The 14,210-nt window shown below is 43.0% G+C and overlaps 1 protein-coding gene across 2 annotated transcripts in view; it reads right to left on the bottom strand.

The window, feature by feature from the left end:
• rxfp2a (relaxin family peptide receptor 2a) overlaps positions 1-12,776 on the bottom strand; it is a 54,043-nt gene extending 41,267 nt beyond the window's left edge. The window contains exons 1-3 of one of the 2 annotated variants that reach the window (XM_079649067.1): positions 12,654-12,776; positions 4,965-5,108; positions 487-570 (exon numbers count right to left, since the gene is read on the bottom strand). In XM_079649067.1, the coding sequence (XP_079505193.1) occupies positions 487-570; positions 4,965-5,108; positions 12,654-12,738 (313 nt within the window). In that variant the 5' untranslated portion in view covers positions 12,739-12,776. Of the gene's footprint in view, positions 1-486; positions 571-4,964; positions 5,109-8,159; positions 8,467-12,653 lie in introns of those variants that run through there. The other variant, XM_079649068.1, reaches the window with a different exon arrangement.
• Positions 12,777-14,210: the final 1,434 nt, after the last annotated feature.

The following is a 14,210-nucleotide window of genomic DNA, read 5'->3' on the forward strand; positions in this document are numbered from 1 at the left end:
GACCGAGGGACTTTTTCTCCCCCACTGCCTGAAACGCCGCCTTGGTTTACTTCTGTGACATAATAAAATCACTATGTAGCACTGCAGCTCGACAACATATTGTACGTGAGGCTAAGGTCCTGGAAACCTCTAAGTGGTTAACCAATCACAACAGAGCCGGCCAGCTAACCAATCCGAGTGGACTGAGTGAAAAGAGGTGCTGCAGCACAGGCAGTATGAGAAAAATAAAGACCTTTTTGAACATTAAAGTATGTAAACATATCACACAATACAAATATTAACCTGAAAATGAGCATAATAGCGCCCCTTTAAGTATTTATGGTTCAAGCTTTTACTTTATCAAATGATGATCCTCATATTTGATAAACATTTACAAAGCATAATGTAAGGATCCTTATTTTATCAAAGCAATAACAGACAGATATTCATACAAAAGTAAATACTTAAACACATTCAAGCATGCATATTGTTTACGCACACACTTACAACACTCATTTAGGAGGTACTGTTCCACATGTTTGGCATCCTGTAGTGTACGACCAAATGAATCCGCCCAGCCGTAGTTGTCCCCTGCAAAGCCAAACAAGGACAATAGTATCTGCACAGACAGATTACACCCAGTGACGATCACTCACACGGATGGAGCAAAGGCTACAGATGGTAGGCACAAGATAATCCTTCATCGAGGCATATTATCTTGTTCATTTATTGCAGTTGGATGAGGTTATGATCCATTTGAATTAATTACTGTTCGAATTATTTAAAAATGGGATGTAGTTTGATTCAAAATGTTGTTGAATTTAATAATCTAGTTGCCTGAGAATCAAGGTTTTGGAATGTAAAAAATTGTACGAAAACATAACTCCAGACTTTTTACATAAAGATATTTTACTTAGAAAAGTAACTGGCATTTCGCATGCCTGTTAACAGCAATGAACACGTTCGCTACTAAACAACAGAAGCTTATAATAACTATCCATAACATATAACATCTGAACGAGGCTTCGATCACATAATGTTGTCTAATAAAAGACAGATTTTGCACCAAAGGCATTAACCAGAGCCTGACTGGAGCTGTGAAACATGTTGTCCCTGACAGTAAGCCAGCACATTTGTTTGCACTCCAACCACAGCCTTCAATCTGCTGCCAGTCCAAACCTCCCTGAGGCTGGAGGCTGCATGTGAACATAGATAAAAGCTATGAAGAGTCACTGGTGATAATGAGAAGATGTGATGGATGGCTGTTCCTCTTTGCTTAAGGGTCAAAGCTTTGGGGTTTAAAACTCTCAGAAAAAACCCTTTTTGTGTCATAGTTCATATGGTGAAATATAGCAATCATTTTGTCAACTATATTGAAAGACAACATGAAATTGCCCTCTGTTCTGTAAAAAGAAAAGTAATAGTCAGCCATGCTCGCTTAACGGCTCACTCTATACCCTTCATTTTTATTTCATTACACTAGGCGCTTTCACACCGCAGTACTTTTCCCACAAAGGTTCATCAGAACTTAGTTCATGAGAACTCTTTAGTTCTCATGAACTAAGTACAGATCGCGTTCAAACCGGAATAAATCCCTGAGGGAGGATTAGGCAAATGAAGCCGCTGACGTCACTTCGTCTTCTTCTGCTTTGGGTTTACTGGCAGGCCGCAAACAACTTCACGCCGTATACTGCCGCCCAAAATACCCGGCCGGAAGTCCCCGGAGTTAGGGACTGGCTTCTACTGAAGCCTTCCGAGTAAACGGCCAGAACGCCGACACCTCCTCATCTCCACCGCTCCCATGTTTTATTTTGTGTTGTCATAAGTTAGTCTCTCTGCGTTTCTGCGCTGGGCTAATGCTAATGCTAATAATGATAATAAAATGGCGGCTTCACAAACGTTTTTGGGAGTTTGACGGGGCGTGGTTTGCATTCTGCCCAGCCAATCAGACACAGGAACCTTTTTCTCCCACGAAAGTCCCTGCTCTCTAGCAGTAAAAGTAATGCGGTGTGAACGTGCCTATTGTTCCTTCTTGTTTTGTACATAACATGTCACTGAATATATCACACAGTAGTGTATCCCTAAGCCTAAGAACATATTTCAATGAGTAAGGATTCCTATCAGAGCCCAAAGCTTATGTTAAATCATTTTTGACAGATCCTAAGACCCTGCGTTGAGTGTCATATTCTGGGTTTCCATTAAATCTACAGAGCCCTCTGAAAACACTGATCTCCTTAGCTTTCCTTGTCGTGCACAATATTCCAAATAAATTCATGAAATGACTCTTTAAGCTGCTCTTTTAATACATTATCTCCTGCTTCATGTGCTGCCAAATGGTTTTTTCCACAGTTGTTGTTCAAGCAACTTTCTGGGTTTTAGTTGACAGCACTATCGTTACTCAACAGCAAATCATTAATCTCGATAATGAGCAACTTGGGGAGAAGTGTCTTGCTCAGTAGGGACACAACGACATGTTGACTGCAATGGGGTTTTAACCTGTGCTCCCCTGATCAGAACACTAACGCACTAGTCCACTGCGCCATACGCCTCCCTAGGTCAATGAGAGTACACCCCCATGCTCCATGTCAGCGTTAAAGTTTAGTATCTCTTCTGTGACTAAAATATAACAGTGTGTACATCTCAAAGAACGGAGCTTGGATTAGATAGCAGTTCATTTGCAGCTGAGGAGACACGCAGCTCTGCAGGAGGACACACACGCTGAGAAAACTGCTTTTTATCCCACACAACAATTATATGAAATTCCCCGTGGTGTATGCCGATGCTGAGTCCACAGAAACAAGTACAACAGTGTTTAAAAGTTGTCATGTACAAAGAACTCTATTAAAGATGTTTAGCCGATATACATTAGAGAATGAGGAAGATGCTTACTGTACATTAGGTACGTCTAACTCCTCACATTCTTGTTGATTAGGCCATATTGCACAAATTGGAAGATGGAAAAGAGGATAATTAATACAGTAGAGACTCATTTGTGCTTCTTATTGAGCTAGCTGATATGAAACATATGTTTTTACTTTCACCCTGCAGTTAGTTTAAAATTGCAAATCAGATTAAAAGAGTCTGGTATGGGCCTCCAGTGATGAAACACTTATTGATTGATTAAATATGAAGCCAACAGCTGTCTTTCCAATACAAATCTCAGAAAGCTAATAAGCTGCTTTTCAAAATGTGAACTCTTGACACAATAGATATACTGTTCAATAGATAAGGAGATTGGCCTTGAATGGTAATGTAAACAATGTGTTTCAAATATTAAACCTCTATCGTTTAATACATCTTTTTTTTCTGATGCTGACAGTGTTACTTTTTTCTCATATTCAGCCTTTTCGCTTCTTATTAGAGGGTTCACAGTTTTGGAGATTGCAAAATATGATCGTGACAAGATTTCTCTCCAGCAGCTCAGCCCCAGATGGCCAAGGAGCTGCAGAGGTCACAGGAAAGCAAGATTTGCTCTGGAAGCATAGCATTCGTTGTTTTTTCCATATACTGTATGTCTGTGCATACGTCACATTAGGTATCGCCTAACTAAAATGTCAAAAAGTGTTTGTATTGAAGTGAAATATTAGCAACTAGCAAATGCCAAAATTGCTTAAAAAAAATATTCAAAACAATATTTTTTTGACTAAATTGCTTCTAAAATCACAGAATAAGTAGATTGAAATGTTTGCATAAAATGGAGGGAATACTGGGTAAAAATCTGAATCACCTTTTACCCTGGGCTAAATCTACAAGGACCCCTGCTGTGAACACATGCTGAGTGTATAATCATCTCCCGCTAGTGCCTTTGGTTTATGAACACGTCTGTCATCCTCAATTCTTAATCTTATTTAATGTTAAAGTTGAAGGGGCTGTTACGGTTCAGAAACCAGATTTACATAAATCTGATTTATCATGACATTCATTGGAATCCACTCGTTGACCGGGAAGTCACAGGTGGCACATCATTATATTAAACTGTCAAAATATAGTTAACTGAAAAAGATGCCTTTATGTTTTGAGTGACAGACTAAGAGCTTGTTCTCCTGTGAATAGAGGAAGGCACAAACTGTCAAAGTGTTCTTAATTTAAGACTGTAAATAACCCCAGTTGTGGCTCTTGCTTTTACAAAGAGACAGCTGTATCCACAACTTGATTCTGGGTGAATTTCAGCAATAAGAACTCCAAAGAGATGCCAACCTTTCATTTTTTGGGCAACTATCCACTCTTCTGCCAAGGCTTTACGGCAAAAAGTTAAGTGTGTTGAAACTGGATCAAGTTTTATGGAAAACACTTTTCTGGATTTCCCTTTCCTGTCAGGGTGTTAGCCGTTAGCTCTGTAATGGTTTTGTTTACCCTGCTAGCACAAAAGCTTTGGATCGCTGGGAGTAGAAGGTTTACAGGTCCGGTGTGGTGGAAATACTGGTGGGTAGCGTCTCCTGTTGAGGCACATTATCTGTGACAACTGCAAGTGTAACGTACATTAATCATATTTACGATGTATTAATTAATTGCACTTTGAACCTGAAGGGTCGTCAAATGGGATCCTGTTAGAAAATCCTCTTATATTCATGTTTTTAGGGAAGTTAATATGTACTTAATAAATCCCTCTTGATGGCTCATGTGCACGGAACATGTTTCAAAGAGCACATCTTTTCCATGCTTTTCCACTTCCTGCTGATCACCTTGGGGACTTTTAACTAGTCGGAAAGAACCAGGGGTCACAATGTGCTTGATCTGAATCTCTGTTCTCACGTATTTTACACAATAGTTATATTTTCTATTTTATCCTTTGCCCTGCAGTTTTAAATGAGAGAATCTACTTTTGTTGCTCTTGGTATAATGAAGTAAGACATGTGGAGTATTTGTTGTGAAGTGCATTCTGGAGCATCTCTCTCCGGCAAAAACATTAACTTACCCATCCTGTATATGTTGATGAGACAAGTCTCAAATGACATTGCATTTTAATGTAAAAAAACCCCACTTACAACAGCGGCGCTCGTCAGCTCCATTGGGACAGTCTTTGTGTCCGTTACACTGAAGAGCCTGTGGGAGGCAGTCACTCATGTTCCCACATGGGAAATGGCCGAGTGGGCATCTATCATCAACTTCCTGCTTGTTGCCCAAGAGAGCTGAGGGAGAGATGGACAAAAGAGAGTGAGATGAAATGGGTTATTCTCACAAAATCGTCACATTTCAGCTGTCTACATTCAGTTCAAGGGAAAAGTGTGACTCATAAGTTGAAAGCAAAACTTCACAGGAAATATTTCAAAGTGTCAATAAACTCAAGAGTAAGGCATGTTAAAAACAAAAACAAATGTTGGGGGGACATTGACTTTCAGTTGCATGATGATATGTTGAGCCTCATTAATGGAGCCTGTTCACCACTCAGCCTTTATATTGTTTAAGGTTATATTTGTGGAGAGAATAACGCCACTTAAACCGTGTCTTCTTGAACTCCCACAGCCTACACTCCCATATTAATGAGAAATGTGTCAGGGTGAGTGAAGCAGGCAGGACCCAAATGCAGATTTCACAGATAATACCTTTATTTAAAGGTTAACTAGAACAAACTAAGACCGACATCCCTGGGCAAAGAAGAAGTCGAGAAGGGGGACTCGGGCGGACGGCCCGGGGGAACAGCAGAAGCCGAGAAGGGGGACTCGGGCGGACATCCCAGGGGAAAAGGCAGAGTTCATGGTGGGGGTCTCAGGCGGACGGCCCGGGGGCAAGGCAGAGTTCATAGTGGGGGTCTCGGGCGGACGGCCCAGGGGCAAGGCAGCGTTCAAAAAGGGGTGAAGGCCACAGCGGGCGAACTCAGGGGGCCGGGCATGAGGGCGAAGTCAGCGGCTGGAAGAGTCCGGGGGCCAGGCTCGAGGGCGAAGGCCGCTGCTAGGGGACTCAGGGGGCCGGGCTCGGACTCAGGGGGCCGGGCTCGAGGGCGAAGGCCGCGGCTGAGAAACTCAAGGGGCCGGGCTCAAAGACGGGCAAGAAGGCAGCGACGGGACAGCTCCGGAGGACGGGCAGGAAGGCAGCGCCGGGACAGCTCAGGAGGACGGGCAGGAAGGCAGCGTAGGGACAGCTCCGGAGGACGGGCAGGAAGGCGGCGTAGGGACAGCTCCGGAGGACGGGCAGGAAGGCAGCGTAGGCCGCGATGGGACCCCTCCATTGTCAGCTGGATCGCCAGAGCACTGGGATCGAGAGCAGGAGCTGTTGGAACCCCTGGCGGGTCAGGCGTAGACGGGACCCTGGACGGAACATGGGCTGGTGTCAGTGGGACCCCCGACGGAGCAAGGGCTGGTGTCGACGGGACCCCAAACAGGACAGGACATGGTGTTGGCAGGAAACCCGGCGGAGCACGTGTCGGCGGGACCCCCAACAGGACAGGATATGGTGTTGGCAGGAAATCCGGTGGAGCAGGTGTCGGCGGGACCCCCAACAGGACAGGATCTGGTGTTGGCAGGAAATCCGGCGGAGCAGGTGGCGGCTGGACCCCCAAAAGGTCAGGGCATGGAGTTGGCAGGACTCCCAATGGAACCCCCAATGGAACAGGACATGGGGTTGGCAGGACCCCCGGCAGAACAGTAGTCGGCGGGACCCCCAACAGGACAGGACACAGAGTTGGCAGGACCCTCAGCGGAACCCCCAACGAAACAGGACATGGAGTTGGCAGGACCCCCGGCAAGACAGGTGATGGCGGGACCCCCAACGAAATAGGACACAGAGTTGGCAGGACTCCAAGCGGAACCCCCAACGGAACAGGACATGGGGTTGGCAGGACCCCTGGCAGAACAGTAGTCGGCGGGACCCCCAACAGGACAGGACACGGAGTTGGCAGGACCCTCAGCAGAAACCCCCAACTAAACAGGACACAGAGTTGGCAGGACCCCCAGCGGAACCCCCAACGGACCAGGATATTGGGTTGGCAGGACCCCCGGCAGAACAGTAGTGAGCGGGACCCCCAACGGGACAGGACATGGGGTTGGAAGGACCCCGGCAGAACAGTAGTCGGCGGGACCCCGAACGAGACAGGACATTGAGTAGGGACTAGAGACGGGACTTGAGAGGTGACTTGAAAGAGTACTCGAAAAGAGACTAGAGAGGGGACCTGAGAAGGAACGAGAGGGGACTCGAAAGGAGACTCGAGAGGAGACTTGAAAGGGAACTCGAGAGGCGACTTGAAAGGGGACTCGAGAGGGAACTTGAGAGGGGACTTGTGTCGGTCGCTACGCCGACAGGACACAGGGAGCTGGAGTCGGCCGGAACGCTGACAGGACACGGGGAGCTGGCGTCGGCCGGAGAGCAAACAGGAGACGAGGTGCTGGAGTCGGCCGGTACGTCGACAGGACACGGGGAGCTGGCGTTGGCCGGAGAGCCAACGGGTGACGAGGAGCTGTCACCTCTCGAGTCCCCTCTCAAGTGGTGGGCCGAACCACTGACATGACACGGGGGGCTGGCGTCGGCCGGGGAGCCAGTACTTGAGCCAAAACTGGAGCCAGAAACATGGCAGCAGGGGCCGAAACTGGGGCTGGAACCATGGCTGTGTGGGCCGGTTCTGAAGCCGGAACCATGGCCCTATGGGCTGGTTCTGGAGCCGGAACCATGGCTGCTGGGCACGGAACCGGAACATGGAACCATGGCTGTGTGGGATGGTACTGGAGCACGGTACCATGGCCATGTGGGCCGGCACTGGAGCACGGAACCATGGCTGCTGGGGCCGGTACTGGAGCCGGAACCATGGCTGCTGGGGCCTGTACCGGAGCCCAAAGGATGGCTTCAGGGGCTCGGGCTGCTAGCCTGAACTTGTGACTCCTTCTCTTAGGAGCCTTTTGGAGGCTCCGTGGACCTCAAAAAGCCAGACGAGTACCCGAGAACGGCTCCTGGACAGTAGCAGGATATGGAGAAGAAGCAGGGGCTGACTCCAGACAGAACAAACCGAGACGTATGGTGTCAGGTAGGGAATTGGGAGGCAGGGGGCTAGCATGCCTGGGGCTAGCAGGCCGGGAATCACATGTCGAGAGGAAGTCCAAAATCCAGTCAGGTAAGAACTTCACTAAACATGGCTCCGCTGTTGCCACCTGGTGTGCCTCTGCCAGAGCAGCCTCTTTTTGCTGAACACTGGACGCTCCCCTCCACCTACCGTAGCAGCAAGACAATGAAAAGGTAAAATTAAGTAAATCCACCTCAAATGGATCTGCTGGGCCCATCTTTGGTTAGTTCCTTCTGTCAGGGTGAGTGAAGCAGGCAGGACCCAAATGCAGATTTCACAGATAAATACCTTTATTTAAAGGTTAACTAGAACAAACAAAACACTTCCCCGTGAACACAGTCAAGACAAACAAGGAACTAACAATGACAGACAGAAAAACCAGAACTTAAATACACACAAGACTAATCAAAGAAACAAGAGACAGGTGAGGAGGGAGGAGAAAACACAGGGGCACAAGGTGAACACAATCGGGTAATCAGACAGGAGGGAACACAAACAGAAAGCAACAGGCAAGACAGGGGGTGAACACTTCTCAAAAAAAAAAAAACAGGAAACCAAAGACAGAAAAAGACAAGACAAAACAAAACACAGACAGATATATTATAAAAATGCTCTGATTCATTAAGCTTGACTATGAGATGTTCATAGTTTGTAAATTGATTAACAGAGGACTCATTTATGTCAGTCATTTTGTCTTTAAACGTTTTTCATGAATCCTTCAAGGTGCATTATTTATGAGACATTTCCAGGTAAGTGACCCACAGCAAAGAATAACACAAATTGGTAACAAGGAGCTGCTGAGGAGGACCAGAGCTGGGAACAGTGAGACAGATGAGCATTCGTTTGTGACATCTCTTTACAGAATACACTTTTATATTATTATGGAATCAACCAACTCTAGTACAAGTTAGTCTCTCAGGTGAGAATAGTTTTGTTTTTCATTGAGGATTTCTCAAGTGGTCATTTTTTTGTATCACTACTTTTTTACACTTTCTTTAAGCTAACTTCTGACATGGTGGAAGTTCTGCAAAGCACTAACTCTCTCATTATGCTAACATAACATTAACAGAAGTTATCAAACCCTATCCTAAGAAACTCTCTTTTTTTAATGAAGAAAGTGTGTAAGAGAACTGAAAAAGTTGTTGCCTTAATGGTGAGGAAGACAAAAAGATCTGAGTTTGGTTTTTCATGTTTTGTCTCTGATTTACGGGAACTCAGCGGTTATATCAGGACTTATTGTTCTGCGTTGACCGTAGTTCAAAGCCAGTGTTTCTGCTAATACAATGTCAAAATGAGATTCTTGAATGCTACACTTGGTTAGACAAAGCCGGTCTGCAACATTTGAATCAAACACTTTGAAAAACAACATTTTATGCTCCTGTTTGATCTCAGACTTGTGTCTTTTTTATCAGTGTCTTCCCTCAAAGAGGCCTTTAAGTCTTGTTTGTTTTTGTTTTAACCTACACACATTAAATCCCACAGCAGAAGTCACAAATAAATGCTGAGTCTTGCCACAGTGATCACAGTCGTATATCATTCACAATATAACCATTTAAGCCACTAAAAAAAACAGAACACAAACTCAAATTTAGATGTGCAGGACTATTAAATTAGACTGCTTGTGGTCAATTTGAAATGTGTTTCCCTTCTCTCTAGCATGAAAGATCACCCAAAGTGTCTCATGTACCATTGTTGGGGGATTAATCTATTTTTATAGGCAATTTATTCTAGAGCCCTGCAGTAATGTCCCCAAACAGTCTGCATCAATCTATATTTTACCCATATATCATGTTTACACAGTAAACACAGTAAGGCATTTCAAGGCTTTCCCCGACTTTATTTTCCTGCATTTTGGCTCACAGTTGTGATTGAAAGAACGGTGCAAAACACATGTAATTGGACCGTTACTAGATTTAAAATTCAGCACATAGTTAAAGTGCTTACATTTACTTTGAATGGGCTAAAACTCCCAACTGATCACTTCAAGTTGATGTAAACACCCTCAAAGCTGAGTCAGCACTTTACCTCTACAATAAATATTTGTCTCAAACCCAATGCGCTAGGGGGATAGAGCCAGCACAACAACATATTGTGTGAATTTTGTGATTATTACTCGCAACATCAGTATAGCCATCATGCTGAATAGGCAACGAAAAGCACAGCATTCTTAAAAAAGGAAAACTGCAGAGAAAGAACAACTTTCTCAAGGGAAGGCCTACATGCTATGAGAAGTGAATGAAAAGAGAAACCTCTATGACCATCACTGTTTGCCAAAGATGAGAAAATGTCCATCACTGTCCATGACATAATAGCAATGAGAAAACAGATCCACCAGAGTAAATATTTGATTACCTCTGGACACATGGATGTTAATTAGCAGCCCCACTATGTGTTTTGTCTTTCTATTTATGGCAAGTGATTTTATGAATTGGTCTCACAGCGGCCAAAGTGTCTTCTGCCAACTCATTCAAATAAGTGCCAAGCCAGCAATGTTTGATGCATAGCTATTGATAACCATCACTTTGAGCTTAGTCTCACAATGTTTCTGACACAGGCAGAAGCTGTAGTAAACATTTAAAATATATATTTTTGGGTGAAAACACTGAATGTAATAGTGTTGTTTGTTCATCGTTTCGCACAGAATTACATTTTATAGACAGAGTGGGGTAACGAGGGGTTGAGGGAGAGACTTATTTTATAGTTAAATTATCCTGCTACATTTGTCACTCAGCCAAAAATAAATTTTCTCTGACTTGCTCCAGAGATGTTTTGTTCTGAATTTGTTGAAAACTGCTCAAAATGTGTAGGAGAAGTAGCCAATTCAGTGGTAAATCCATATTAATGCATATTGATGTGGCTTATATAATTTGGCTATATCTTTCTGTACTCACTCCTTACACACTCAAGTGTGAGGAGGACAACTTACAGATAGATAAAGTTGCCTGGCTTTATTGTTAGAAGTCAATCTTTAACTATTAAAAAAAAAAAAAAAAGTAGCTATACCACTCATTGTATGCAGGTGTGTTAAAAGTGCAGTCGCTATTGCTACATTATTCTTTGTGTGTGGCGTCATCACCATGTCTACATCTGCAGGGTTGAACTATTGCTTTTTGTGGTGGTGCAGATGGTGTGTTGTGTTGTTCTGACAATGACAGATTAACTCTCTCTCCACAGTCTGTTCAAAGTAAATTGGTCGGTTTGCCAGGTGTTTTATATTCTAATTGCTTACTGTGTTTTATAAACAAAATACATGACTATTGCAAATATGACATTAACTAAAAACTGTCTGGCAAAGCTTCCACCTACACATGCAGAATAGAGACAATAGAAAAATAAAACTTTGTATTAGTGCACCAGTCCCTCAAGATGCTTTCCAGCCGCAAAGAGCAGATTCAGTTTGACACAACGCCTCGTTGAGAGCCTGAGGTAAAAAACATTCACATATCGAGACTGGAAGCAAAAAATCTGATACGGCCGATATGGCCCTTCAGTCTGAAGGATGCTTCTGATTGCATCATTACTGACACTCAGTGTCAACGTCACAAATAAAATGTGTACTGTAAAAGGATTGAGTTACCCTGCAGGCAACCAGTAAAGAATCTTGCTCTCCGCTCTACGGTCTCTGCTGCTCTGGAATCTCTGCTTGAGGCTCAGAAAAATCTAAATCTCCTGTTGGTACGCTAACTTGCCCCTTTCCCTGCAGACACAAAATACTTGATGTGAGCAATAGTCTGGGTAATCTGATGTTATCTGACATATATTTCATTATAAATTGGCTCAGTGTCTGTTGAGATGAACCTGAATGGGACTCTGTCTGACTATCAGTCTTAGAAAACGGTAAAGCAGTTGTGACTCTGATGCTTTAAAACCCTGACACTGAATTTAAGCTCTCCTCCATTGCCCTGATGGAAAATATTAGATTTATTGTGAATATTTGGAAAAATTAATTCAGTGAATTATATATACAATTATTTAAAAGGATTCCTCACTGAGCAGGAGTGTCACAATAATGTAATACAACTATAATCTTTTATTACCATTATATAATGATCATTGTAACTGTCTAAGAAGGCAAATACATTTTATAGGCCATTTTCAATTACCAAGCCGAATAACACCCGTTTCGGAGTCCATCAAAAGGAGTGTTAATTTCTGCATACTTATTGTTCCAGCAATCACAGCTCGTTTCCCGATTTGGAACAAAACAATACAGAATATCTGTCCCTGTCTAGCTGCTCAACACTCAGTGTTTCGTTTTGTTTCCAAAATAAATCCTCATTCATGAAACATTTTGACACTAAAGGAGAGAAAATGAGTCACAGGCTGGGAGGTGATGGGGTGTGAGTGGGCTTGAATTTCATAATTATGTGAAATGTATCTGCTCTACCCCATGGTGTTTGGGAAATTACTTTGAATAAAATCCTTTTAAAGATTGAGATGTAACAGTTTACCAAAAACAACTTTGTCATAATTATTAACCCTAAATAATCTCATTTAGACAATTCATTATAAATCTTTTCAAGGTTTTATTGTTTTTAAATTAACTCAATATGTAGTAAGTCCCTAAAAAAGTATCATTATCCTTGTGATGATACTGAAAAATCTCGCAGCCTTTTCACCTCCTTCTCTGATAGAAAATTCATCCTATTAATAAAATATGATAAATAAAATCAAGTACTTATATTACCTCTCATCTCAGTGTGAGTGAGGTGGATAAGCAAAATGAAGACAGGTACGTCCATCCTGAGGCTCAGAAGTTTTCCAGCACTCATGTCTCTTCGGCTGTAACGTCTCAAACCGATCCACGATATAAGTCCCTGTAAAAAACCGAAAGATAATTCAGCCAAAGTCCTGGTCAGTCCAAAATGTTAGAGCATGCCCGGCATCTAAAAAAAACCGAGAGAGCGAAGTCAGTCATCGGATGAATTGTGAAGTGACTGCACGTTGCGCAAAATCAGCGACATGCTCTCCAAATACTGTGCTCCCGGAGCTCTCCGAAGACTCTGCTTAGATCTCCTGTACAGCCGACTGCGGTGTGACAGAAATAATGTGTGAAAAAGAAATTGGCACCATGACTGATATATATTTTGACGAGGGGGTGTGTGTGTGTGTGTGTGTGTGTGTGTGTGTGTGTGTGTGTGTGTGTGTGTGTGTGTGTGTGTGTGTGTGTGTGTGTGTGTGTGTGTGTGCGTGCGTGCGTGTGTGTGAGAGAGAATGAGAGAGACGGGCAAAAGGAGCACTTATTGCACCCATGTTACAAGACCGGGCCCTATGCTCCTCAGGCCTGGAGTAACTTACACTGATTTATATCGGCTTTATTTCCCAATCTTGGAACAAATAATTGTCTTTTTTGCTAGTATTATTTTTGTGAGGCGGTTCCCACAGCTAGGCTTCTTTAATAATATAAGAAAAGTGTATAATCACATAAAATTCTGGAAAAATCGTGCAACACAAACATTAGAAATCATTCTTACTTACTGAATTGTAGAAATGAAAAAGTACACTTCAAGATCTCACATTTTGCATCTACAGTTTGTATTCTATGTAATGGATAACAAAATTCACAATATTATTCAGCTTCTCATTAAACTTGGTGATATCCTCATCAACACATTGTCTGACTTGGAGCCCTGCTTTACTTGTGTTATTGTATGGCACCTCACTCCACTTTTTAAAGGGAATACATTTGAACCTGAAAGGACTGTAAGGGAATGGAATTTGAATACTTATTGGCTTGTTCAAACATTCTTTTAATTGTTTTTGCATTACAAGTCTATAACGGACACTTTTTAGGCACACAAACCACAAAACCTGGTGCCCTGTTTTTGTGTGAGCATGGTTTAAACCCTTCTTGCATCTGTTGCTGGGTGTCTCTGTCTCCAAACTGAACTATTGTTAAACTCCTCTTGTTACAGTGAGTTTAACAGATTAAGTATTTGATAATGGACATAGCCAAGCTTTTATTTGCTTCAAGAATTGTAAACCCGGCAACCGACAGAAGTTGGAAGATCCGATGGCACAGGAGTTAACCTTCAATGATGTGGCACAGATTACTTGGCAGAGCATTCATTTATAACTGCTCTGCATCATCTGAGTGTTTCAAAATGTAAAATCCAGTTCAGAAATACCTGAGCATTTGTCTCATAACCCAGAATAATATTAAGAAAATTGGGCAGATATTGTTCTTTTTAATGTTTTTAACCAATACCACACAGCACAGTAATTATTATTTAAATTAATTAGC

The sequence above is a fragment of the Notothenia rossii genome (assembly GCF_949606895.1).
Source record: "Notothenia rossii genome assembly, chromosome: 9".
In the NCBI taxonomy this organism is placed as follows: Eukaryota; Metazoa; Chordata; class Actinopteri; order Perciformes; family Nototheniidae; genus Notothenia; species Notothenia rossii.